The following is a 26,336-nucleotide window of genomic DNA, read 5'->3' as shown; positions in this document are numbered from 1 at the left end:
TGCGAGCCTTGGTCTATTTTTTTTCTCAAGATTGGTGAAAATTGTACCACCTGTGAACTGGATCCTAATAATATACCATCCTATAGTGCTGTAATCTCATTGTGATCCAAGTAACACAATAATATACCATCCTATAGTGCTGTAATCTCATTGTGGTCCAAGTAACACAATGACCCATCATCTTTCAAAAACATTTTTTTTCCCTGTCCACTTCCACGTTCTCTGGCAGAATGTGAAATTTCCAGCTTTTTCTCGTCTAAAATGAAAGAAAAAAATGGAGAAAAGTTAGAGGCACAATAGCACAATAGTAGCACGGCATAGAAGTTTATTGATTTCTGGCATCTTGTTACAGTAGATAATAATTTCTTTATATATTTTACATTGTTCTCGATAGTTTTTATTTCTTCCATAAATAGTGGCTTAACAGTGACCCAAAGACTAAAACAGAATCAGTTCTAGTTCTGACAAAAATATTGTTAATGATTTCATAGTTAAAGAATACAAAACCATAACATTTTGAATATACAATTTGTCATGATGTTAGCCAAGCACAGTCCATCCAACACAGTGTTTTGTAAATGCTTTAAGATGTGTTTCAAGAACACGATTGCACTGCAAAATCATCGGCTTGAACGAAACCCCGGATTATGCCTCTTATTCTTGGCCTCGTCTGGTGTATGTCTCCATAATACATGAGATACAAATTGCACTAGTTTCCATGTGAATCACCAGGCAACAGAAACACTTCACTTTGAGTACATCTCTTACTTTGGGGATGTGTGCTGTGTCGTATCTAGGACCCCGTGCTACACATTATACTTGTCAAACAGCTGTTGAAGTCCCAGAGAGACCAAACAACCACTTTAACTTGTCAAATGGCTCGAGACATCGTGAACAGCGTTTATCCATAATTACTTTCAGTCCATTCTTGTCTGGGTAATTCTGTGTATCCCTGAGCCACAACATTTTTTTTTTTTTTAAATAGCTTTCAAAACCTCTTGATGGCTGTTTCCATAATGGCTCCATCATCTCATTTGTATATGCACTTTTGATGGCATAATAGACACCAATTATTGGCAATGTCTCTAAACATGAAAACAAAGAAAAGAAAAAAAGAGCAATGCAGGTAAACGTATTGCCATCTCTCTTTTACATTCATGAATGTTATTGTTTGTTTGTTTTTTGCCAAAGTTAAATGAAAAGGCATGAAAACGCCATTTTTTGACTAAGCTCATTCGTCATCTACGAGGCAGAAGGGACAGTGCAAACCAAAACGAGTCACGGCTTGCTGGGAAACCAGTGAAACCAGTCGCACATTATTGCATGCACACGCTGCCTATTGAGCTACAGCATTATAATCTAACATCTTAAGCACTCTGCATTTATCTGACTTCAATCTACTTTAGAAACAGTCCGTAGATTGATGTGATATGTAGAAATGTACAGTTTTTGTTCTCTTTATAAGGCATGCCATTGTGATTCCTTTCTCAGCAGGTCACAGCGTCTGTGTCACAGCTGGAGTTGCTGATAATCCTGCAATCCTCTGTTAGTGTCCCCGGACAGTTTCAGAAGGCCACAGGTCGCCTTTGCACAGCAAAGCAAACAGTCAAGCGAGGCTCTTCACACCGGAGGGAGGGTTTCACTTTATTATACACCTGCAGCTTCTTCACATGGGTTCAAATAATAGTCGATAAGATTTGGAGCCTGTGAAATGAAGTTAGCTACACAGAGAACACAGCGAGGGAAATTCAGGTTTGTAAATGAGTGGAAAAGATTTGTTGTCGCCCAAATTAAATCAGCTCGAAAAACAGAAGGAACGTGCTTCTTCTGAAGACGGGATTCAAAGCATTAAACTGCGAGTGATATTCTCGGCTCTGAAACTTTAGTTATATTTGCCCACACACTTTTGCAATAAGCACCCGCAAGTTGCAAGTGGGAAATTTTGGCTCCCATCTTTGATCTGGGGGAAAAAACACACACACAAAAAAAAAAAAAAAAAAAAAAAACAGGGCCAATATTGATTTTTTATTTAACATCTGCAATTTTTTGCAGTTTTCTGAGCCCATACTGAGGATTCACAAGCAGTTTGGGTTTCTCCAATTCAGCTGGCAAAGGTTCATACTAACATCTTCTATCTCAGACTTCTAATACTGTCTTTTGTGATATAAATGTCGTCTTTCGGCGTGAAAGAGCTGACCGTAAAATATAAAATATGTATGGTGTGCAGCGCAGCCACCATTTGAATGAAGCTGGTATTTTTATTAAGCACAAGCTGCACATACACAAAAAAATACATTCATTTAACCATCTGTTGTGTGACACTAACTTTGGTTCATAGAAGACATCTTAAGTTTGTTAGAAATCATAGGATGGTGTTTTGATATGTGTGTGTGTGTGTTCCTGGTTAATGAACACAGTACACAGTGAAACATATCAAACACTCTCACCTTAACACAATTAAAGCTAAAGTGCAGAGGCTTTGTTACAACAACAACAACAGGCATACAGTAAGTGACTCCTAAACACGCACTAATCCGATGACTTAAAGAGCCTTTCGCCTACCTGAATAAAAGATGTTTTGCTGCCACCTGGTGGTCACAGTGATAAATTATTTGAGCCTGGATTTACACCCAAGTGTGGAACTTTGTTTGCACCACCGCTGTTTTTTTTTTTGTTTTTTGTTTTTTAATTCTTTTGTTTTTTGCATAAGTCATCTGTAAGAAAAAAAAATCTGGTTCTTATCTCAAACCTGTAACATGCTTAAACTTCTTAGAAAATAACTCTGAGATAAAAAGCTGAAATTCTGACTTACAGATGACAAAAAAAAAACCTTTTTTCAGTGGCAGAAACAAGCTTCCATACTAAAGACATTTTCATTATGAGAAAACCAACAGATGCATGCCTACTGCACAACACATAATACTTAAATTGGACCACATTACAGCCACCATGTTCTACTTAAAATATCACTTCATTGGCCTCTTTAGTCGCCCTCTTTTAACTCTGACATACATTTTATGATAAATGTTTTCAATCGCCGTCTAAACATACACACGAAGCAAACTCACTAGTTAATTAAAACAAAAAATAAGTTCAAACTCTTTTAGAAAAAAAAGACTAACCCCACATGGAGTTGTACTGACATCAGTTACCGTGACAAGGAGTCACCTGAATTGGCGCATTTTATCAAATTCACACTGCGCACAGTACTCAGTAGCTACCTTGAGTTCTGTTTCAATATTACATTTACTAACATCTAGTTTTAAGGCAATCAGATATGGCTATGCTTATAGCACAGGAGTCACTGTTTGTGCATGCTCATGCATCTGTCTCTTTTTTGGATGTGTCAAACTACTGCACTGTGAAATTCTCTCATGATTTACTGCACGTGTTACAGTTTTTTTTGCCGGGAATCGCTTGACTAATAAATGATTGTGTATTCAGAGTGTGTCCGGAAGTGCTAAAAAAACCAAACAAACAAAAATAAAAACACAGTAGCTGGTATGTAGAGAAAAATGGTGCTGTTGCACTTATCCTTACTCACTCATGGGAGCTCAGACTGTGCATTAAACGGCAGATGATGACATCAGTTTAAGTTTAAGTTCAATTCTAGTGAAGAGGAGGCAGTGCAGTTTTCTTGTCACACTCTTTTTTTTTTTTTTTTTTTTTTGGCAAAAACCCTCCATATTGAAGTGCCACTCTGACACTCTGTTGCCTTGTAAGAAAAACATCTATTTGTGGAGTCATTTCTTCGGTTTTCTGTGTGTGGAAATAGTTTCAGTAGCATAAAGCTGCCTTGCTACCGCCACAAAAAAATATGCCTCCTAGACATTTAGGGTCAAACGTAGATGCCTTCAGGGTTGAGGGTGGACGAGACGGCGCTCTGAAGAGCACGAAGGTCACTGGGTAAGAGACGGGAGGAGCCGAGTCGTTTCAGGGAACCGCACTCCGTCTCTGCAGCACACAAAAAAGAGAAGGTCATTTAGCTGTGAAGGGTATGAACATCACTGATATATGATTCTGATCTGACATCCCACAAGTGATTAAGTATCAACTTTAAGTAAAATGACTTCTTTTACAAATGGGAAAAAAACTATAGCATTCTATGTGACAGCAACCCAGAAAGAGGAAGATGCAAGGAAAGAAGACGACGATGCTGAGGAGCAGCCAAAAGAAATAAAGAAGACAAAGAGAATGGAGAAAGTTTTTTATGTAAAAAATGATGTGATTAAAATAAAAACAGAGGATTTTTCTTTGGCTTTATATTGAGTATTCCATTGCTGGTCCATGTAATGGAGCAGTCCTGCCTGGAACAGGTCATTCTCAGTATGACCATAAGGTGGCACTGTGTCCATACACATCTAAAAGTAATACAGTATGTAGAATGCCTCAGCTGCAATCAGCATTTACAGTAAACTAAATGCTTTCAAGAAGGTGGTGATCTTGTAGAGTTTCTGTCAGTGTGTACGTGTATTTATACCGCTGCTGATGTCTTCTGATGGTTCAGCCGGCAGTACAGTGACCTTGGTACCAGTCTGCTGAATGAACTGCTGTAGGTTGACCTGTCGAAGCTCTTTTGTCAGCTGCTCCAGCTCCTGCTCTTTCTCCTATAAAGGAAAAAAACACCAGGATAATAAAATGAACTGTATGCCTAGTCTGATAAAAGTACTGCACATGAACAAATCCACAGCTTACCAAAGCTTTCGAGTGCAGGAAGTTACTCTAATGGAGGTGAATTTATTAGGTCAAAATGAAAAAAAGATTCATGTTCTGCTCAGGATCTCTCCAGAGTCATAGTGTAGTTGAGCCAGCCAAAGAAAAGTATCAGCTCACAGATGATTACACAACTCCAGGCAGGGGATTGCGTACTTATTCAGGCCCCTCTCTAATCAGGCAAAGAATGCTGCTAATTCCCTCCCTCCCATTCCCTTCTCGTTACCTCACGCTTCCCACATCTTACTGGACTTCACCCTACTTCATACTAGGATGCATGCAGGCAAAGATCCATCGCACATCGCTGCGAGCCAGAGATAAGGCTTTGCTTCACTGCCCACAACTTAATGAGCTTAGATTTCTATGGTTCCACCTGTGTGCTGAGGACTAAATTTTTAAACCAGCGTCAGCGCAGCCAAAGTTTTCCGACTTCTTAATAAGATTTTTTTAAACACTTTCTTGAAATCTGAATTCTTCAGCCTCTTCTAAAGTTAATGGGAACACAATATTTTAAGCAAAATGCCAGGGGGGGCCTCTAAAATAAACAACTAAACAGTTGAGCTGACCTGTAATCTCTTGCCTGACTGGCTGAGCGAGCGTTCCAATGCCCTGCAGCTGTTCTCCAGCCGTGCTGTTTGTTGGCTCTGCATTTCCAACTCTGCCCTCACTTTCTCCAGCTGGGCTTGTACCTGAAAGCCAGAGTGGAAGGGAAGTCAGGAAGCCAGCGCTCATCGCAATTTTCCAGGAGAAATATGCAAAAGAAACTCAACCATGTAGGAAGACTTTTTCATACTTTGACATGTTTTGAACTTGAATAAAAAGTTTTTTAGCTCTGCAAAACTATTCATCCAAGTTTAGAACACATGTGTCTGTTTAAAAAAAACATTTTTCTCAACACAACTTTATTTAAATAGCATCAAAACACAGCAGCAGTTGCCTCAAGGTGCTTTATATTGTAAGGTAAAGACAATAATACAGGACAAAGATATGGTGCGGAAGAAAGACCGAGTAATAAAAACTAATGACTAAATGCAAAGTGGTGTATAAACATATAGTAAGTGACAAAGGTGACCGAAGAAGAAACGCTCAGTGCATCATGGGAATCCCCCAGCAGGCTAGACCAACTGCACCATAAGTAAGAGAGGATTCAGGGTCAACTGATCCAACCCTATATGCTTTATCAAAAAGTTTCAGAGTGACATCTGAGAGTGAAGTGCTCTGTTGGAGTGATACGGTACTATCAGGTCATTAAGATAAGATAGGGCCTGATTATTCAAGACCTGTATGTGAGGAGCAGGGTTTTAAATATGATTCTGGATTTAACTGGGAGCCAGTAAAGGGGAGCCAATATAGGAGAAATATGCTCTCTCTTTCTAGTCCCCGCGTCAGTACTCTCACTGAAGCATTCGATCAGCTGAAGACTTTTCAGAGAGTTTTTAAGACATCCTGATAATAACAATAATCCAGCCTAGAAGTAATAAATGCATGAACTAGTTCTGAAGGAAATATCCTGGTAAAAAAACCACTGCATGAGTCCCCACAGTGTTACTGGAGGCCAGGGTAATGCCATCCACAGTAAGTATCTGTTTATGAGATTGGTAGAATGTCCCAAATGTTAATTTTTCAATGACTGCACCTCTTCCTCATTGATCCTTTGTTTCAGCTCAGCCTCCTGCTGCAGTCGCTCCTGCTCCACACCTGCCTCCATGCTCTGGAAAGTAAATAAAAATCTCATTTTTCCCAGCTTCCTTCTTCAGTTAAAGCAGCGTGCTTGTGTTTTACTGACTTGTATAGATAAGAGGTTTAACTCATAAAACCATCAAAACAGGATCTGGTGAAATCAGGCAGCTCGTGATGCTAAGTTCACCTGTATGCGAGCTAGATACTCCGAAAGCTTGGCTTCACAGTCGCGTACACGGCCCTGCAGCTCGGCTAGCTGTTGCCGCAGCTGCCACTCGCTCTCCTGCTCTATCTGCAACTCGTTCTGCCAGAATTCCTCCTCCTCCATCTCGGCGTCATTCCTCCTCACCTGCTGCTCTAAAAGCAGCAGCTCTTCCTCCAAGTTTCCTTCCTGTAAGGCATGGGATTAAAATATGATGTAGGGATGTAAAAATAAAGATATTGGAAGACATGAAAGTTTAGGGTGCAGACGATCTGAAGATCAGCACATATGCAATGTTTCTCTCAGTGACTGCACTGGCAGCTGTGGTTTTACTCACATCGCTGGCCTCGCCTGTGGCCTCCTCCCAGTCTCGCAGCTCAGCCTCACAGCCCAGCAGGCGGCTTTCCAGGGCCTGGAGTTTGTTTCTCTGCAACTGCACCAGTCGGCTCAGCTCTCTGGCCGGACTCCCAGGTACAGATGCTATTCCACCTCCTCCAACTCTGCTGAGGTTTAAACTCACACCGCGCTGCTGGGACTGTTTGACTAGATGCACAGACAAAAAGGGAAGACTAAGATTAAAAGAAGGAAACTGAACCATTGAAGCTAGCAAAGAAATGACTGGTAAGATCATGGCTAATATTTCAGCTATACACACCATCAGTATCTCTGCTTTTTCCAAATATTTCCCGCAGACCCTTGGCGCCTCCTGTGAAGGTCAAAGATTTGCGTTTGGGTTCCTTTCGTTTGAGCGACCTGTCTGTCCCCGATGGGCGGAGCTTGGCCAGAGGTGGAAGGCTCTGGCGGTATAGACCTCGTTCTGGGACACGAGCCAGCCCTTCAGAGGTTGGCCGCTCGCTGACAGACGGGCCGGTCCGCTGGAGGATGAGCTGCACGTCACTGGCATACTGGCCCCACTTGTTCAGGGACACTACAGGGTTTTCATTTGGAGCCAGGTGGCGCTCTGTCTCCCGCCATTTCTCGATCAAAGTGTATCTGCCCGTCCGTCCTGGGACAAAACAAAAAGTAGTTAAAAGGTCCTGACATTTTATGACAGCTTTTCACAATCAGTGGAAGGGAATCCTACATGAAGGGTTTGTTTTTCTGTGCTCTTTTCATTGCAATGGACGGGGTTCTGCTGGAAGAAGGAGATGTGATGTTAAATTACCCCTCCTTCCCTTGATGTTCAACAGGTTTCAGTTGAGACAACCTTTATATGGTGCAAGCATTTAAAAAGTTTTCAATTTGTGGGTGAAAATTAAGTTTTACTTGCAAAGTATGTATAATGCATAATACTGTATATTATTTCAATTCAATTCAATTCAATTTTATTTATATAGCGCCAAATCACAACAAAAGTCGCCTCAAGGCGCTTCATATTTATTTATATACAGTTATTGTTTCCTGTATGACTACCACTCTCTTAGATCATTGTGGAGGAATTTTGCCCCACTCTTCTTTAATTTGAGTCAGTTCTGTCAGGGGCTGGGTGTGTGACCCAGTGCTTTCAGTTGGTTTTGATCACTTTTGTTATATTTTGAAGATCATGTGGAGTTTTGGATTATTATTATTATTATTATTAATTGGCTGTGAATTTTAGTCTGTTTCACCCTGGCCTTCTGTTCTAGTTGTTATGTATTTCCTGTCTGCGTGTTTCATGTTGTCAAGTCTGTGTTGTCTACGTCTCACCATGTTTCCTGTTTTATTTTAAAAGTCTTGTGTTTCTTTGTTCGATGCATTTAGTTTAAATCTTCTCCTGTGACGTTGATATTTTCATTTGTGTCAGCTGTTTCCATATGTGTTTCCGCTTCCCCTGATCACCTCCTGTGTGTATTTAGTCTGTGCGTTTCACTCAGTCGTGGTTAGGTACACTGTTTACCCTCCCACCATGTCAGTTCCTCGTCCGGCATGATTCAGCTCAGGTCCTGTTCATATCTCATGTTCTTGCTTCTTCATAGTTTTCTGCACGTTCCTGCTCCGAATCATATTTAAGTTAGTTATGACAGTTTTGTCATAGTTATCATTGTTCAGTTTTCCCAGTGTAGGTTTTAGTTTACGCCCTTTATTCTTTATCCATGTTCAACCAGTCTGTAATAAACTGCTCGCTTTTTGTTTAAAACTTCAGTTCCTCTCTTCAGTGTCTGCTTTTGGGTCCTCTTCCTCTCTTCTCATGGTCTGACAGTGCAAACCATGACAAGTTGAATGATGTTTGCAGGCATTTGTTTATGCACCGCTCTCTTAAGGTCGTGCTACAGCATTTCAGTCACCTTGAGATCTGGACTTTGACTGGGTCATTGCAAGGCCTTGATTCTTTTCTTTTTCAGTCATTCTGTTTTAAATTAGCAACAGATTTTGCCGCAGATTTGCTGCTACGCTCAGGATCATTGTCCTGAGGTATGACTCAGCGTGCCCAAGCTTTAGCTGTTGAATAGATGTCCTCACATTTCTCTAGAGTATTTTGATGTACAGATGAGTTCACGCTTGAGTCAGTGATCTCATACACTTGGTATGAGGTGTTTGGGTTTTCTCCAAACATGGAGCTGTGTATTATGGCCAAATATCTCCATTTTGGTCTCATCTGTCTAAGGGACAGAAGTTAAAAGTTACAGAAGTGGTTTTCTCTCGGCAGCCCTCCCAAACAAGCCTAGTTTGTTCTGTAACTTTCTAATTGTGCTGTCATGAATATTTCACATGCTAACCAAGGCCTGTGGAGTCTGAGATGTAGCTCTTAGGTTCTCGCAGCCTCTCTAAAAAAATTGCAAAAATTGACCTTGGGGTGAATATCCTGGGATGTCCACTCCTGAGAACATTAGCATTATCCAAACGCATACCTTTATGCTCAGACCATCAAATTGCCAAATCTTATGCTTTTAAATAAGTGCTCACACTTGAAATTAATCCGTTAATCAAGTGAATTTGATTAGTAGCACCTGGCTACTACTTGCTTAACTCTTGTGGAACCAATACAACTTTTCCACAAGACTATAAGAAAGTTTGGTGCAAACTTTCTTTTTGACATGACCACACTAGCTGTGATGTCTAACTAACTTGTTTAAAGATGATAAAAAAGAAATAAAATGTTGTCTAGTCTTTCTGCAAATGTAAGTGAACATCAGTTTTCATGTTGACAATTTCTTTTCTGAAGTAAAAACAGTCACAGTGTTAACACATTAAAAAACACTTTCAAATCTGGGTTCACATTACTTTAGAGGAAAAACTCTTCACTTAAATTCCACAGTGAGTGATAAAGAGAGTCACTGATCTGTGCTCTCTTTAATTTTTTTTTTTTTTACCAGATCACAGTTTTGCCTTTGTCCGTGTCATCCCTCAGCTTTAAACATTTGCTCAGTAACATCAACAAGGGCTGAGAATGATTCAGCTCACAGATATCCATTAAACAACCTTCTGTATCTGGTTGTGCGCCCTGAGATGTTTCAAAAATCCCGTTGCATGCTGTCAGAGTAAACACCCCGTGGAACCTGTGAAAAAAATCAATCCAGCCTTGTAAAAATGATCAAAATAAAGTTCAATGTGTTTTTGCAAAAAACGACAGACGAAACAATGACAAAAGGCTTTTTCACAGCTCTCCCACAGGCGTGCACCACTGGCAGATATAAAGGACTTTACCACGGTGTCTAATGCAGTGGGAAAATTCAAGTCAACAAACAGCGTTTGTGTTAGCCAAAGAACGGGGTTCAGTGGTTCAGGGCCTTTTGTGTGTGTCTCCTGTATTTGTACCTGTACACATAAAGATAAGAGAAAACACTGCCCACTGCACAGCCAACCCCCTTCTTCCACAGTAAGGGTCCTTATAAAAAGAGGTGCATTCATCACTACAGCCATTCACACTTCAAAGCGGCTTGGCCAGGACAAAAGGCACAGCGAGCACAAAGGACTGTGCCATAACTCTTCCTCTGCTGTCACTGTGAAAGACCCCCACATTTTAACTCTAACCACTGGGGCTACTGAAAAATCAAACATTGAATGTGTTCATCTAAAAAATGTGTACACATGACTAAATGTCATGATGCCAGTCTTAAATTCACAAATGCAAACGAAGAGGCTGAGCCTGAACTTATTTCTCTGCAACTGTCAACAAAGGAAAGACTGCAGTATGACTCATCGTGTTTCACAGAGTCCCGTTATGGTGAAAATCTATTTGTGCCCTCTAGTCACTTTTCATTTTCAAGCCACTTATTTCCTCAAGTGTCTGCATGTATGCGGCCTGCCAAATACTGGATGCAACCCACATAACAGAATAGCCCAGCATTGATTTATGCAGGACAAAATATAATTTGGACTGCTTTTCCTGGACTTAAGCAGTAACCAATATTATTTTACTTTCTAGAGACACAGGAAGTAACATAATGTTTCTAAGCATTTGCTACCTGTGAACAGGTTATGTTGTAGTGAGTAATTTGTAGCTTACCAATGGCTTGTGCCAAAGCGATGACCACTTCCTGGCATGTGGTGAACTCCGTGACCCCGCACACAATGCGCTGCACTCCGTCCACCCACACTTTTAGCTCCATGGCCTTCATTCCTCCACACCACAGGGAGCCGCTAGAGATTCTTTATTTTGCATCCTGGAGAGCGAAAAATTAAAAAGTTCGGTAAAATAAATTGTGTTAAACTGTTAAGCATCACTTAACCACTATTCACTCCTACACAAGACCCTTAAAGGTTCGATTATAAATATTTTTAGTGGTGGATCCAACCTGATATTACACGCAAAGTGTGTAATAGACAAACTTTGCTTCTCTTAGGTGTGAAATGGACGTGCATGCTTAAGTTGCAGTATATAAGCCAACACTACTGACCAAGGAAAGTATGAAGTACATTCCAGGCTCTTTCTATGCCAGGTAAGATGAAGTTTCTTTAAAAGTTTGACTGTTTTAATGTTTCCTTTAAATAAATTATCACCCTCTGCTGGTACTGCAAGGTAATGCAAGTTAACTATGTATGTTCACTTCAAGCCTAGGAGAGGCAAAGCTTGACATGCACACGATGGACCTATGTGTTGATTACACGTTTTACCGGGACACTGGGTTGATCAGATTAATAGGTGTGAAATGTTCTTGCTATAAACAAACTCCATTTTAGTAGAGCCTAGCAATCAGCACCATTGTGTGACCATTTTGTTGACTATTGTGTGTTCACTGTGCAGTAACGCCATTTTGTGAGCTCCTAAATCAAACAAAATCTTTGTGCTGCTAAAGTTGAGGCAAAATCCTTCCAGCCACAATAAAATAACAAAAGATAAAACTTAATCAAGCTTCTTCATGCATACTTCATTACAAGGTACAAAAAAAGCAATAGATCCAGGACCATAACTGCTTACATTGATTTACTTATCCTCTGTTTTGGTGATTGCTTAAACACCAAGACAATTTCATAATTACAAGCCCTTGGAAGTCCATGATCAGCCTATTAAAGTTTGGTTACAAGCATCCAAACTGTGGAAACACTGCTGTTAGAACAAAGGTATGTAAATGGAATCCCCATCCCAGCTTATTTGAAGCATTTATCTTTGGACTTGTTAGAGTACTGTGTGTAAGCGCATCCACCTCACTTTACTTTTGTCAGGCCATTTTCAATGTGCCTGTCATCTCAGAGGAATACGTTGACCATTCCACTTCATACTTTATAAGTTGACATTTGCACAGAAACACACAAGGAAGCTTTAAATTAATGCACTGTTGTAAATCGTACATATGTGTGTATATATTTGTGTGTGTGTGTGAGAGTGTGTGTGTGTGTGTGTGTGAGTATGTAGGACTATTGTACAGCTTCACCTTATTAACTAGAGATAGTTTATCTGAATTTCAGGAGCAGGACCACACCCCAAACACTCCTCTTCCAGTTATACGTCTATAAATAACTACTTGTGCCACACACACACACACACACACACACACACACACACACACACACACACACACACACACACACACACGTTCTGTTGACTCTTCTATGGAGGCATAAGTGGTCAAGAGATCGAATTATACTTAGACAAGCCAGCCCTTTTCACACGATCATCTAAGATGGAAGCAAATCCCATCTTTGGCTTCAGCTAATGTGGCTAATTTAAAAACCTTTCACTTCTTTTCATTCCAGTTTTCAAAATGCCTTTTCTGCTTCCACAATCTGTTGTCACTGCTAATTATGTATGAATAAATCCATTCTGTTACTGGGAGTATGTCTGTGAAGGTTCTCAGTCATCCAGGTCATCATAGTCTAAGGAGCTTGGGAAGAAAAGCGTCTGGTCTTCTTTTCAAGCAACTTAAAGAAGTCCAGACGCTTTTCTTTCCAAGCTCCTTAGTCTGTTACTGAGAGGCTTTCTGTGGGGATCTGACAGGCCTGGAAGAGCCACTGTAGATCCTCAACTTGGCCTTCCCCAAACTGCAGCTTCTGGTCTAGCTTATTGCTTGTATATATATATATATATATATTATATATATAAAAGCTACAACTTAATTTAAGGGCTAAAAATCTAACATAAAAAAATCCTGTAATAACTCAAGGCCTCTTATGAGTTATCTGCACCAGTCAGCTACCTATATTAACAATTTGGAAATTCAGACACTAAAAGCCAATTTTCTACAGCTGGGATAACTCAGACATGGACCCATGTAGGTGCACTATCCAAACCTTAGGCTATTCTTCGTATACATGGGCCAGACTGTCACAGATGTTCCAGCAAATTGAGCAGTAACTGCACTGAATTGGGATGGGAAAGTGACCAACACATCTTCAGCTGTGCAGAACGCAGCACATGACCAGACCGTAAGTGAATGTCCTGCCATGCCAACAAAAAGGATCCATGCCCTAAAAATGGAAAATCTCAACAGCTAGTTTTGACTTGTCACAAATACCTGAAACACTGGAGCACAGATAAGTTGTTGGGTTGTCAGGGCTTGGAGAAATATTACAGACTACATACAGAAACAGTGATGCCCTCCTCAGTCACTTCAGCATCCCTGAGGCGTACACCAAATGTGAGTTATACAGCAGCGCTGTGAGAAACAGCACCATGCTGCAAGTGTAAATGATGCACAGGCTGCAGGTATTCAGACATACACAAAGCAGTAGCAAAAGTCTTCTGCTTGATATTCATATCAGGCTGGAAAAAGTACAGCTTGAAATATGCAGATGCCACCGGAGTGACAGTTATGACACAGGTGTGCAACCCACACTGCACGGTGCCAGCCACTCACACCAAATGGAGTGTCAAGCACGAGATGGAAGCTTAAAAAGCCACCCTTTGAAGCACAGCTCCCATCACAGAAATCTACAAGTTGAACAGTGTGGGGTTTTTTAATAATTAACATCAGCTCAGAATTCTGAGCCGCTAATGATGGAGTAGCATGTGATTTCTTTCCTTTTAAATACAGAACACATAGCATCCAGACGTCTGTGGAAACAAAAAAAAGTAGTATTTCTGCTTTCAGTTGTGCAATGATGCTGTTGAAGTGCATCATTGAATGATGCATTGTCTCCACACATAAGGATAATTATATATAACCTGTTATGCAGAGATGGATGTAGCCATACAGATGTGTAAGAGAGCCAGAGATTTCTGGCTCTCTTCCACAGCATGTCTCTCATCCTGTCTTCCTTCTCTTACCCCAACCGGTCACAGCAGATGGCTGCCCCTCCCTGAGCCTGGTTCAGGGAGGGGGTTCAAGGGAGTTTTTCCTTTCCACTGTCGCCAAAGTGCTTGCTCAAAGGGGGTCATATGATTGTCTCTGAATGTATTATTGTAGGGTTTACCCTACAATATAAAGTGCCTCGAGGCGACTGTTGTTATGATTTGGCGCTATATAAATAAAGTTGAATTGAATTGAATGTGTAAAAAACCCCAAAAAACTACACTCTTAAAGGCAAGTTCCCGAGATCTGCAACATACATTTGGTTGAGTTTACAGAGGTTGCACACTGAGTGAGAAGTGGGGTCATTTTCTCAAACTCCTGTACAGTTTGACTTCTTTTTTTCTTACCTCCTGCTGACAGAAATAATGCAGTTTTCAGGCACTTCTGCATTGGCTTCACTTTTCAAAACCTTCAGGCTTTGTCTGTTTTTTATATAATGTCTATAATTTTAATGGTCTCTCAGGTTATTGATTGACAGAGCCGGCGAATAACTTCAGTGAAATGGCTCTACCAGCTGAATATAATGGAGCGCATAGCAGCTAAAGAGATCTCCCAACATTCATTACATGTACTCTATCAGGTGAACACAACAGTGACTCAGAAGTGGTGCTAATTCTGGAGCTGCACCACCTTTGAGCATTTAACAAATGTGAATAACATTTCTTCTGCAGCAGGTAGATTCAGGTGGAACAAATTATGACCAAATTATCCAGTCAACTTAATCACCCTTGTTTTAGTTAAGTGTTTCCTAAATGGGTTAAGGGCCACTAAAGAGCTAAAACCTGATGCTCCCAACAACAACACACAACACTAGTTCTCTGTAAGAGATTTCATGTAATGCTGCTGGTGAAACGTTGTACTATCAAATGCCTGTGGTAATGTAATTGTGGTGTGATCGAACTCTTCCGATATATTTTTCATTTCCTGGTGTTCAGTGCAGAAAAGCTTACAGGCACACAGAATGAGAGTCATTTCAAACTGCTGACACAAGCGCCTCAGCAGCGAGGCAGTCATTATGGCCCTTGCAAGCCTGAGCAACAGAGCAGTGAAAGAGCAGGTGGCTAATACTCAGTCTTGCAACCATACTGGGCAGCATTGCTCCCTGTCTCCTGACTGGGCCATCAGCTCAGCTCTGATCCTTGACTTGCCTATCGCTTGAGGCGATAACAATTTAAGCACCTTGCATCTTCGTCACAGCTGGAATAGGAATCCCATCTCTCCTCCAATTTAACTACTGGCCCCCCTGGAGGCCTTTTTCTACAGAGACCGCATTATGCTGCACACTCCTCTGCGCTGAAGGCATCTGTTATGGGCAAGGTGTGCATTTGGAGTGAAACTGGGCGATTTGTTAAATGAGACAGTATGCATTCGAATTGAGATAGATCCAGCAAATGAGATTATTCTCATGAAAGGAGCCCAGCGGCTTGGGGAATAGAAAGGAGACAATAAGAAAGCAAAGAGGCACAGTGAAGGTGAAAGAGTAGGGGTGCAGATGAATAAACAAAACCAAGCAGGATAAAATTAAAAGGAAAAGGTTGGATCGTTTGAAGGAGGAGTGCAAACTCTTTTGAGATGAATACCTTGCATTCTCCTGAACAGGTCAACTGTTCTGAACTGGATTGACTGCAGAGAGTGTGCTGCACCATTAACCTACTTGTGTTTGCTTTGGTCACCTGGAGATTAAAACAGTCATAAGACGCCGACTTGTCTGCAAACACTCAGCATTTACTCTCCGAGAAATAGTAAAACTTGAAAAAGTGTGATGCAAAGCAAAAATAGTTTGGAATGGATAATATGGCCTTAACTCTACTGAAAATTTGTGGACTACACTTAAAATGCAGCTCCATCCCAGGAAACCAACCAACTTAAATGAATTCTACTAATTCTGCCAAGAAGAGTTGTCAAATATCCAATCAGAATTATACCAGAAGCTTGTTGATTGCTACAAAAAGCATCTGGTTGAGGTTCAACATGTTAATGGACATTTAACCAGATATTACTGGGGATGTATGTACATACAGGGAGTGCAGAATTATTAGGCAAGTTGTATTTTTGAGGAATAATTTTATTATTGAACAACAACCATGTTCTCAATGAACCCAAAAAACTCATTAATATCAAAGCTGAATGTTTGTGGAAGTAGTTTTTAGTTTTAGCTATTTTAGGGGGATATCTGTGTGTGCAGGTGACTATTACTGTGCATAATTATTAGGCAACTTAACAAAAAACAAATATATACCCATTTCAATAATTTATTTTTACCAGTGAAACCAATATAACATCTCCACATTCACAAATATACATTTCTGACATTCAAAAACAAAACAAAAACAAATCAGCGACCAATATAGCCACCTTTCTTTGCAAGGACACTCAAAAGCCTGCCATCCATGGATTCTGTCAGTGTTTTGATCTGTTCACCATCAACATTGCGTGCAGCAGCAACCACAGCCTCCCAGACACTGTTCAGAGAGGTGTACTGTTTTCCCTCCTTGTAGTTCTCACATTTGATGATGGACCACAGGTTCAACGGGGTTCAGATCAGGTGAACAAGGAGGCCATGTCATTAGTTTTTCTTCTTTTATACCCTTTCTTGCCAGCCACGCTGTGGAGTACTTGGACGCGTGTGATGGAGCATTGTCCTGCATGAAAATCATGTTTTACTTGAAGGATGCAGACTTCTTCCTGTACCACTGCTTGAAGAAGGTGTCTTCCAGAAACTGGCAGTAGGACTGGGAGTTGAGCTTGACTCCATCCACAACCCGAAAAGGCCCCACAAGCTCATCTTTGATGATACCAGCCCAAACCAGTACTCCACCTCCACCTTGCTGGCGTCTGAGTCGGACTGGAGCTCTCTGCCCTTTACCAATCCAGCCACGGGCCCATCAAGACTCACTCTCATTTCATCAGTCCATAAAACCTTAGAAAAACCAGTCTTGAGATATTTCTTGGCCCAGTCTTGACGTTTCAGCTTGTGTGTCTTGTTCAGTGGTGGTCGTCTTTCAGCCTTTCTTACCTTGGCCATGTCTCTGAGTATTGCACACCTTGTGCTTTTGGGCACTCCAGTGATGTTGCAGCTCTGAAATATGGCCAAACTGGTGGCAAGTGGCATCTTGGCAGCTGCACGCTTGACTTTTCTCAGTTCATGGGCAGTTATTTTGCGCCTTGGTTTTTCCACACGCTTCTTGTGACCCTGTTGACTATTTTGAATGAAACGCTTGATTGTTCGATGATCACGCTTCAGAAGCTTTGCAATTTTGAGACTGCTGCATCCCTCTGCAAGATATCTCACTATTTTTGACTTTTCTGAGCCTGTCAAGTCCTTCTTTTGACCCATTTTGCCAAAGGAAAGGAAGTTGCCTAATAATTATGCACACCTGATATAGGGTGTTGATGTCATTAGACCACACCCCTTCTCATTACAGAGATGCACATCACCTAATATGCTTAATTGGTAGTAGGCTTTCGAGCCTATACAGCTTGGAGTAAGACAACATGCATGAAGAGGATGATGTGGACAAAATACTCATTTGCCTAATAATTCTGCACTCCCTGTATTTGAACCTGCATTGATTACAGAAAATGAAAAATAAACTTGTGCACCCAATTATTGTTTTTAAAGTCATTAAAGATGCATGCTGTACAATTCATCCACCGTGGAAAAACATTAAAAAAAAATTGAATTTAGACATTTGATCACACCTGTATCTTTAATACAAGGTTTAAGACAGAAGCCAGGTGAGGCTGAAATGTTGTCACTGAATTTTTATTATGATGAGTAACATCCACTGAAGTTTAACCCAGGAGGAAACGCCACTTCGACACATATGTGGTAATCTTTCGCACACTTTTATGATACTCTGCTCACACTAATGTGCATACTCACACTTTCTATGAGCACTTCTATGTGAGACATTTGGATTTCATTTAGTCCACGGTGATGCATTTATTATAAATATATCAAAACAGAGCAGAGGGTTAACGTTGAGACGGTCGACTTTCTCGTGAGGCTTTACTTTGCAATGCTCATATTGAAAGTGAAGGAGTTATTTTGGGACAGTTAACACTTGATAAATGTATTTTTATGTAAATGCAAAGATGGTAAATGTTGACATAAAACTGGCACAGCAGTGAGTGGTTGCAGCACCTTTTCAGCACTGCAACATGTTTTCCACTAAACTAGCAGTTATGTTCAATTAGAAGATGATTCGCATAAACACTTTAAGGCCACATGTGCAGACAGAGTTGTGAAAAATATCAAATAAGATATCAAACAGCCTAAAAAAATATTAGATTCAAACTGACCTCGCTAACATGGTTCCTGGGTTTTTTTCCTTTTTATGAATTTTCATTCCTTTACTCATACAGCTCTTACTGTTCCCTTGACACAAACAGCATATGCTGATAGATGTTTGCTTTTATCAGGAGCGACACACAGGACCACAGGAGCAGGCGGCTGTACAGAAGCAGATGTTCAGATCATTTTTAGTCAAAACTTTATGCCCTATAGTTTTGATCCCAAAACAATCAAATTGCAACAACTTAGATGCTCCAAGTAGGTCAAACTCATTTTACATGCATACTTTTTGATCTTAAGTGGGACAGACCAGTGAAGCATGAAAAATGTGTCCAACTTGTGACGGTGGACACTTTCCACCCAAATCAAATGCAAAAAAAATTATTTTACTGTTTCTACACTTTGCACAGGCTCACAGTGCTGGATCTTTTTTCCACATGGAAAGTTAATAAAGAATCAATTAGGGAACCAATAAAGAATTAAACCGTATGACCAGAATCAATAATAGCATTGGTGTCAATATACTCTCATTAGTCTCTATCCCAAATCACCATCATTCAGTTCTGAGCTGAACTTAACAGGTTATTGAAGGTCTAAACTGGAAACCTGAAGGTCAGAACAACAAACTATCGACAGAGTCAATATCTAATTGAATTCTCTGCTCAACTGCTCCAACAACATGGCCTATGAAGCCCGTCACCTTGTGCAAAGTAGCTTTGATTTTCTTTTCCTCCTTGCTGATAAGTTCCAACAATTCCTCCAGAGACTTACCTCAGCCACACCGATCACTTTCTCTCTCGCTCTCTCCTTTTTTTCTTTTTTTTTTTACAGCTATTGCTATTACTGCTCTGAATTTGCATCATGCAATTTCCCTTTCCTCCCTGGTTATGACTTTAATCTAAATCACATTTACTTTGATGCTCCCGCTGCCAGTGTGTGAATTAATAAATCATACAGGCGGGTATAAACTAATTAGTATGCGGCGACACTGGTTTCTATTTTGATTCGGCTTCATTGTAAATGTATACTTCCATATTTAGATGTGTTCAGTGAGCCACAAGTCCGCACAGTCATAGTTTCTAGAAAAAGAAGTGCAGGTGCAGGATATTCTTCTTCTGTTAGTCATTAAAAAAAGACTCAGTGATTCACATTCCAACTTTATGCAGTAATCCATACACAAAAATCCCTCCCACCACTCCAAACCACCACTAAGTACACACAGATTTGACAGGAAATCTCTTTGACATCACAATTTTTGTCATATATATATATATATATAGATGAACTCCAGATGTGACATTACACTGTGTCATTGTTTAACACAAACTAAGCTAAAATGCAGTAGCAGTGTGTGAAAACAGTAAGTACACTCTTACTGTTTCAATAGGAATTAAAAGGATAAGTAACAGCCAGGAGTTGGTAATCAAATGTGCTTGATTAAGGAATCATCAACAAGTATGAGCACCTCTATCAAAGCAAGAGTTTTGGCAGTTTACAGGCCTGGAGCATTCAGGTGTGCGTTAACACAAAGCCAAGGAGGAAAGGCATCAGCTGTGATCTCTCAGAAGTGATTGTTGCTCAGTCTGGGAAAGGTTATAAGGCCATTTCCCCCCAAAATTAAGTCCATCATTCCACGGTGAGAAAGATTATTGACAAGCAGAAAATATTTAAGACAACTGCCTATCTTTCCCAGAATTGATATCCCACCAAATCACCCCTAACGGCGAAGGCTAAGAGCTACATCTCAGATTCCTCAGTTAACATGTTAAATGTTTACGTTCATGACAGTCAAAATTAGAAAAAGGACTCAACACGGATGACTTGTTTAGAAGAGAAAGACTCGTCTCTCTAAAAAGAACATGGCAGCATGGTTTAGGTTTACAAAGTGGCATCTAAACAAACCACAAGACTTCTGGAACAATGTCCTGTAGACCAGCGGTCCCCAACCTTTTTTGCGCCACTGACCGGTTTATGTCCAACAATATTTTCACGGACTGGCCTTTAAGGTGTCGTGGATTAATACAACAAAATAAAACCAGTATCCCTACCAAAAAGAAAAAGAAGATTTATTCATAACACACGGGAAAAGACCTAGGGAAACAGAGTTAACGATAAAAAAAAATTATGCTAAAAACCGATAAAAACCATGAAAACCATAAATTTCACACCCGAGCCTAAACTCTTGCGACCCGGTACCAAACGACTCATGGACCGGTACCGGTCCATGGCCCGGGGGTTGGGTACCGCTGCTATATACAGAAGAGATGTCCACGTTTGGAGAAAACGAGACACTAACAACTCATACCCACTGTCAAGCATGGTGGATGATGGCTGATAATTTGGGTGTGTTTTGCAGCCACAGGGCCTGGGCACCTTGCAGTCATTGGGTTGACCATGAATGCCAAAGTATTCAAGGGTCTAATGTGAGGCCATCTGGGCGACAGCACAGCAGTAAATCTACAACAGCATAGCTAAGAAGGAATCAAGGTGTTGCAATGCCCAGATCTGAGCCTTATTGAAATGGACCTTAAGAGATTCGTGCATTAGTCACTGTTGTAAAGAAGAGTGGAGCAAAATTCCTCCACAATGATGTGAGCAACTGATAAAGTGAATCAGGAAACAATTACTTCAAGTTAGTGCTAAACCTGCTTCCACAAGCTACTGAATGACGGTGTGTACTTAGTTCTTCCACACACTCGTCATGCATTTATTTCATCCATCCATCTTCTTCCGCTTATCCGGGGCTGGGGTCGCGGGGGCAGAGCCTAAGCACAGAAGCCCAGACCTCCATCTTCTCAGCCACCTCCTCCAGCTTGTCCGGGGGAACATGAAGGCATTCCCAGTCCAGCCAAGAGATATAATCTCTCCAGCGTGTCCTGGGTCTGCATTTATTTATTTATTTATTTGTAATCATGTCCCGGTATGTAAAACCTTAGAACTGAAAAAGAATGTATGTTTTTACAGTGTCTGTATACTGTTAGAGTTGTGGCTGATCACATTAACACGTGATTTTCTACTGTTGGCTCAGAGAAATCCAAAATATGGTTTCTTTCTTTTTTTTTATGCATTCTTGGAAAATTGATTTAGCGTTTAACTACCGTGGAATTTATTTATTTGACCTGTTTTATGACTAAACACTGAAATAACTGTGCTTTTCTTTAGATCTATTTCTGATGCTACATATAATATGCTTTCTACTTATTGTTAGAGTTTCTAATTTATTTATTTTTAAATCTTAAACAGTTAGATTATTCGATGTTTTTTGTATTACTGGAGCTTGCTGTGTTTGCATTCATGTATATTTTCCTTCAACGAGCAGAAAAACATGTTGCATAAGAGACAGAATAAACAGATATAAACAACACAATGATCCGAAGGGAGATCGAACCACGAAGACAGAACATGCTCGATATAGGAGATGTTACACTCATGCTAGTCATAATCTCAGGAAATGCTTGAAAAGATTGAAAACGACTGCTGTGGGAAGGAAAGCCTGCAGCTATCAGTACAAATCCTTGCTGTCAGACAACTTCTGCCACAGCCATTTGGTTTCAGACATGAAAAATATTGTGTTGTCTGGGCTGTGAACCGTTGAGCTAAACTTAGTTATGACTCCAGTCTACCTCCCCTGAAGTTTCATTCTCAGGATGCCAGAGGAAGGCAGAGTTAGGGAGGGGACGCAGCGCGAGAAGTCCAGGCTTCTTATTTATATTTCCTCAAACATGGATAGCAGCTCATGAGAGGGATCAGCACAAAAATGAAGCTAAAAGCTCCTTTAATAAGCCGTGGATGAGCATTGAAGGAACAGACTGAGAAATGTTAACTAAAAGCTTTTCATTTCACACCGACTTAAAGGTGGAATTTAAATCCAATATACAAACCTAATAGTTAATCTCCAAAAGTTGATTCTGTTTATCTGGACGTAGCGTTTTGTGGGAGAAACGTTTCGTCACTCATCCAAGTGACTTCTTCAGTCTCGATAACAGTTAATAATTAATAGTTCATTTCCTGCCTTGGTCAGCTCTGTGCCATCTCAGCCTCTTGCTAAATTATAGTTTAACCGACTCAATGCCAATCTTGTTGCTGTGTGTACCCTCAAACATCTGATTAAACCGACACATTTGCTTTGAAAAGTCAAAACTCGATCAATTTTTTTAAAAACACGACTGTCAGTCAAAAATCTAATTACTAATGGAGACATGGCACTCAGTAGATGAGACTTAAAGCAGTTCAAAAAACAGACGATGCCAATTTTTTTTATACGCAACAAGGAGGTTGTGGAAGCAGGAGGGGATCCACTGAAAAACAACAAGTGGCGCACAAACAAAAGAGCACGCTGTAATGTGCATGCGTGAGTCCACATGGCCAGCAGCATGACTGGATGCAAACAATCCCTCACCATGGTGACGCAGCTCAGGCTTTGTCCCGACCTTACACAGCTGACCGGAGTGATTGGAGGGTACGGTCTGGGAAAGTAGACCACACAATCGGCAACAATTAAGAAGCAGTCCGTGCTTTCCTGTCACTTCCTCTTTGTTTCCTTTGAATGTGGGCTGCGAGAAAACATGGAGGTGTGCTCTGCAGTGGGGGTTCTTGTTGGAGATGTAGTGGAGTTTTGCTGGAACATCTCAGAGTTGGCCTTATGGTGGATATTGTCTAGTTTTAGCTGGAGCGGTCATGCCAAACAGATAAACTCTATCCTCTATGTTAAGAGGTCAATGGCCTGCATACAATTTAAAAAATTACTCCTAATAAAAATGTCCAGGCTCTATGAGCTTGCTAAAATCACTGGATAAAAGATATCTTCTGCTGAGAGTTTTTACTTCACAATTGTGTAAGCTGCCTAAAATGATCCACAATGACTCCCAAACTAGTTGTGAGACTACAAATGTAGCTCACAGACACATAGCTTTAGCTCAGATTTTAGGTGTTAGCTATATTCTCATCTAAAGGTCCGATTTTAGCTGTATTAGTTAGCTCATTCAAAGCTAAACGTCAGAAGGTTACTAATGTTCAGATGATCAACCCTCTGGCACCTAAAACTTCCCTACTAATATCTTGCCACAGTTGTAAAGACTAAAGCCTGCAGCTGTCATACAGTGACCCACATTTGCATCCAATTTAGCAATTTAGAATGAACAATTAAGCTAATGTGCATGTCTTTGGATTGTTGGAGAAAACCCACGCAATCACGGGTAGAACATGCAAACTTCATGCAAGAAATGTACCAGCCAACCATATTCAAACCCAAGATCTGCTCGCTTTGAACAACAGGAAGGCTAAAATGCTAACGTCAGCAGGTAATCCAAATATAAACCCTAAATGAAATTACATTTCGACCTCTGTGCTCACACAAGATGTCACTGTTCTTGATGGAACATCCTGGAGGTTCACAGGCCATTCAATACAGCAATAAACTCATGACTCTGCTTTTAAGTTGGCACACAGCCTTCATATTATACTCCAATTTCCCACTCCCCCTGCCTGTTTCTCTTTACTTATATACTAATATAATGTAATGCTTTTAAGAGTCCATGAGAACACAGCGGTCCTCCTAAAACTGATGATGCATATTGCAATCTATAAATGAAACCTCCACCTTCTAGCCTCCTGTGCAGCTTAATGCTGACATCTTTTAGAGATTACCTCCACATCAATTTTGTCAGCTGAAGACAGTGAGATGGCTGCATATTCAGCAAAAGCTTGCATAAGCTGAGTGAAAAGCTTGAGAACAGCTTTGCAATCAGATACTATCAATCATCTATTGTGTAATAAACAGTGTAAGAGTTCCCTGTTTTTAAGCAAGCAGTGGTATTCACATGAATGCAACATGCAGTCCTTTGTGGGTAACAATTTAAAGGCAGCTGCAGGTTTTTGTCACAACTGCTGGTGTCATGGGTAACAAAGCAGTGTACTCACATTCACACTTCAGCTGTATCACTGGATGTTATTGTTTTTTACTGTTACAGAAAAAAAAATCACTATGTTGAAGCAGAGTGACCAAAGTGCCCTCTTGCAGTTTCAAAAGTTAAAACTAATCAGCTTGCTGAAGACAATAAGCCTTTAACTCGGTAAGACCTGCAGCTTAACTGACCACAAGGTGCTGGGAGGGGGAGTCTGCTGAAAGATAAACTGGACTGGATTTACACTGCAAAGTCTGTTACGAGTCTTCCCACTTGGGTAGCATGGTTCTGACATCTCAGGCAAATGCAGACACAGTGTGAATGAATACCAATAATGCAAAATTATTGGTGCTTAGCTGGCATGGGAACTTGTGTGAACTGGGAGATTTTTTTTGGTCAGGATTTCTTTGTCTTATGTTGGTAAACTGAATCCGTGGACAAAATTGTAGCTTTTAAGTAGATGTGGGCAGATTGATCCAAATATTGATAGTATCAATACCAATGCTGGTATTGGTATTGGATCTATACTGTTTACATTGCAGGTCTTCAAATAAAGAAAAGAAAAAACTGTTTCAAAATACATGAAAAGCTGAAAGGTGTGTTTTGTTAACTAAGTATAGTGGAAAGTAAAAGTCACAGTCATTTAGTGATCATTAAAATGTATTCAGAATTTGTAAACTGATGATGATTGATATTATAAATCACGAACCACTACTCTTCCCTATATAAGCTGCCTTTATAGGCTAAAAGTATCGGTATCAGTATAAATACTCGGTATCTGATCATACCAAAATTTGCAATATGGTACTACTTTTTAGAAATGATGACAGGAGTGTTTAAAAATAATAATAATTACCGACACACTGAAAAAGGCTCAAGATTCACTTATAATGAAGATACCTATAACAGTTTCTCAAAAGGTTTAACCGTTACCTGTTTTTTTTTTCAGAGCAAAGTATTCCTACTACAAACAGTTTACCCTTGCGTCCGCCACACGTGTGCTTCAAGGACTTCTTCCTGTGTGCTGTAACTGCATGACTCAGTTGAAGGAACTCTGATTAAAAAACCACTGCTGAGTGCGCGCTTACAGCCCAACTCTATAAATTGCATTGCAGGGCTCAGCAGACAGATCCCACTCACGCACTGACCACTAACTCACTTCCTGGATGGCTCATGGATCTGGTATTTTGTGTCAGGAACACTGACCGAGGATGTGGGTTAGATTTCTTTGAAAGTGAGGACGAGAAGGGCGTGAATAAATCTGTCAAATAAAGTTACGCAACTGCAGTAGATCGGTCATTTTAGTCTCTCTTCTGCGTTTGTCCTCCTCACAGGCTTTAACACAAAACTGCCAACAGTGAACTTATTAACCCATAACAGTCTACAAGCTTGTCTAAAGGGCAGCAGCTTTTAAATGTTGGCGTGACTGACGCATTCACTGCGTTCAATCCAGTGCAACAAACACGACAACATACCTCTTTCCAGCCGCAGCTCACTGTGTCTTAGACGATTAGGAACTCTTGTTCTGTAGCCACCGAATTTCTCTCTGGGATAAAATCCAGTACTTTCTTCGTCATGGTATGCGGGCCACTTGAGGGAGATCCCTGTTTATTCTGTGCCGATCGGCGCCTGCATCACAGTTAACCGTGTGCGCGCATCCCCGCCTCTTCTAGAAACCGAGTGGATGTAAACACGAGTCCGTCCAGTCATCGGACATCCTACAAGGGGGCTTTCGACATCTGCTGCTCTGCTATCAGTGAGGGAGACCTCACGTGTAAATCACGATCGGAACAGAACTAGGACACCGCAAGGCATGACGGACCGGTTAAAGCTGCACCGCACTGGCGACGCAAATGGACCGAGACCCGCGCAGTTACACGGAGGGTTCTGAT

General features: G+C 40.7%; 1 protein-coding gene across 1 annotated transcript; it reads right to left on the bottom strand.

The window, feature by feature from the left end:
• Window positions 1-305: 305 nt before the first annotated feature.
• On the bottom strand, window positions 306-26,336 carry rassf8b (Ras association domain family member 8b). Its single transcript, XM_084910302.1, has 9 exons — window positions 25,920-26,336; window positions 11,022-11,178; window positions 7,251-7,601; window positions 6,933-7,138; window positions 6,581-6,784; window positions 6,350-6,424; window positions 5,280-5,402; window positions 4,481-4,607; window positions 306-3,954 (listed from the first exon to the last, which is right to left on the bottom strand). The coding sequence occupies exons 2-9, from the start codon at window positions 11,131-11,133 to the stop codon at window positions 3,839-3,841; spliced, it is 1,314 nt and encodes a 437-aa protein (XP_084766428.1). The 5' UTR covers window positions 11,134-11,178; window positions 25,920-26,336; the 3' UTR covers window positions 306-3,838.

This window comes from Perissodus microlepis, chromosome 17 (assembly GCF_051167445.1).
Source record: "Perissodus microlepis isolate ML-2025 ecotype Zambia chromosome 17, ASM5116744v1, whole genome shotgun sequence".
Lineage (NCBI taxonomy): Eukaryota > Metazoa > Chordata > Actinopteri > Cichliformes > Cichlidae > Perissodus > Perissodus microlepis.
This window is presented reverse-complemented; position numbering and strand designations above follow the sequence as displayed.

Bases quoted from the DNA above. Each gene is read 5' to 3' on its own strand.
- rassf8b (XM_084910302.1), bottom strand. From the start codon at position 11,133: ATGAAGGCCATGGAGCTAAAAGTGTGGGTGGACGGAGTGCAGCGCATT. The intron at 7,139-7,250 runs GTGTGTATAGCT...CTGTGCATCTAG, and splicing joins AAAAAGCAGAGATACTGATG to TCAAACAGTCCCAGCAGCGC. The intron at 4,608-5,279 runs GTCAGCTCAACT...TTTCCTTTATAG, and splicing joins AGTCAGGCAAGAGATTACAG to GAGAAAGAGCAGGAGCTGGA.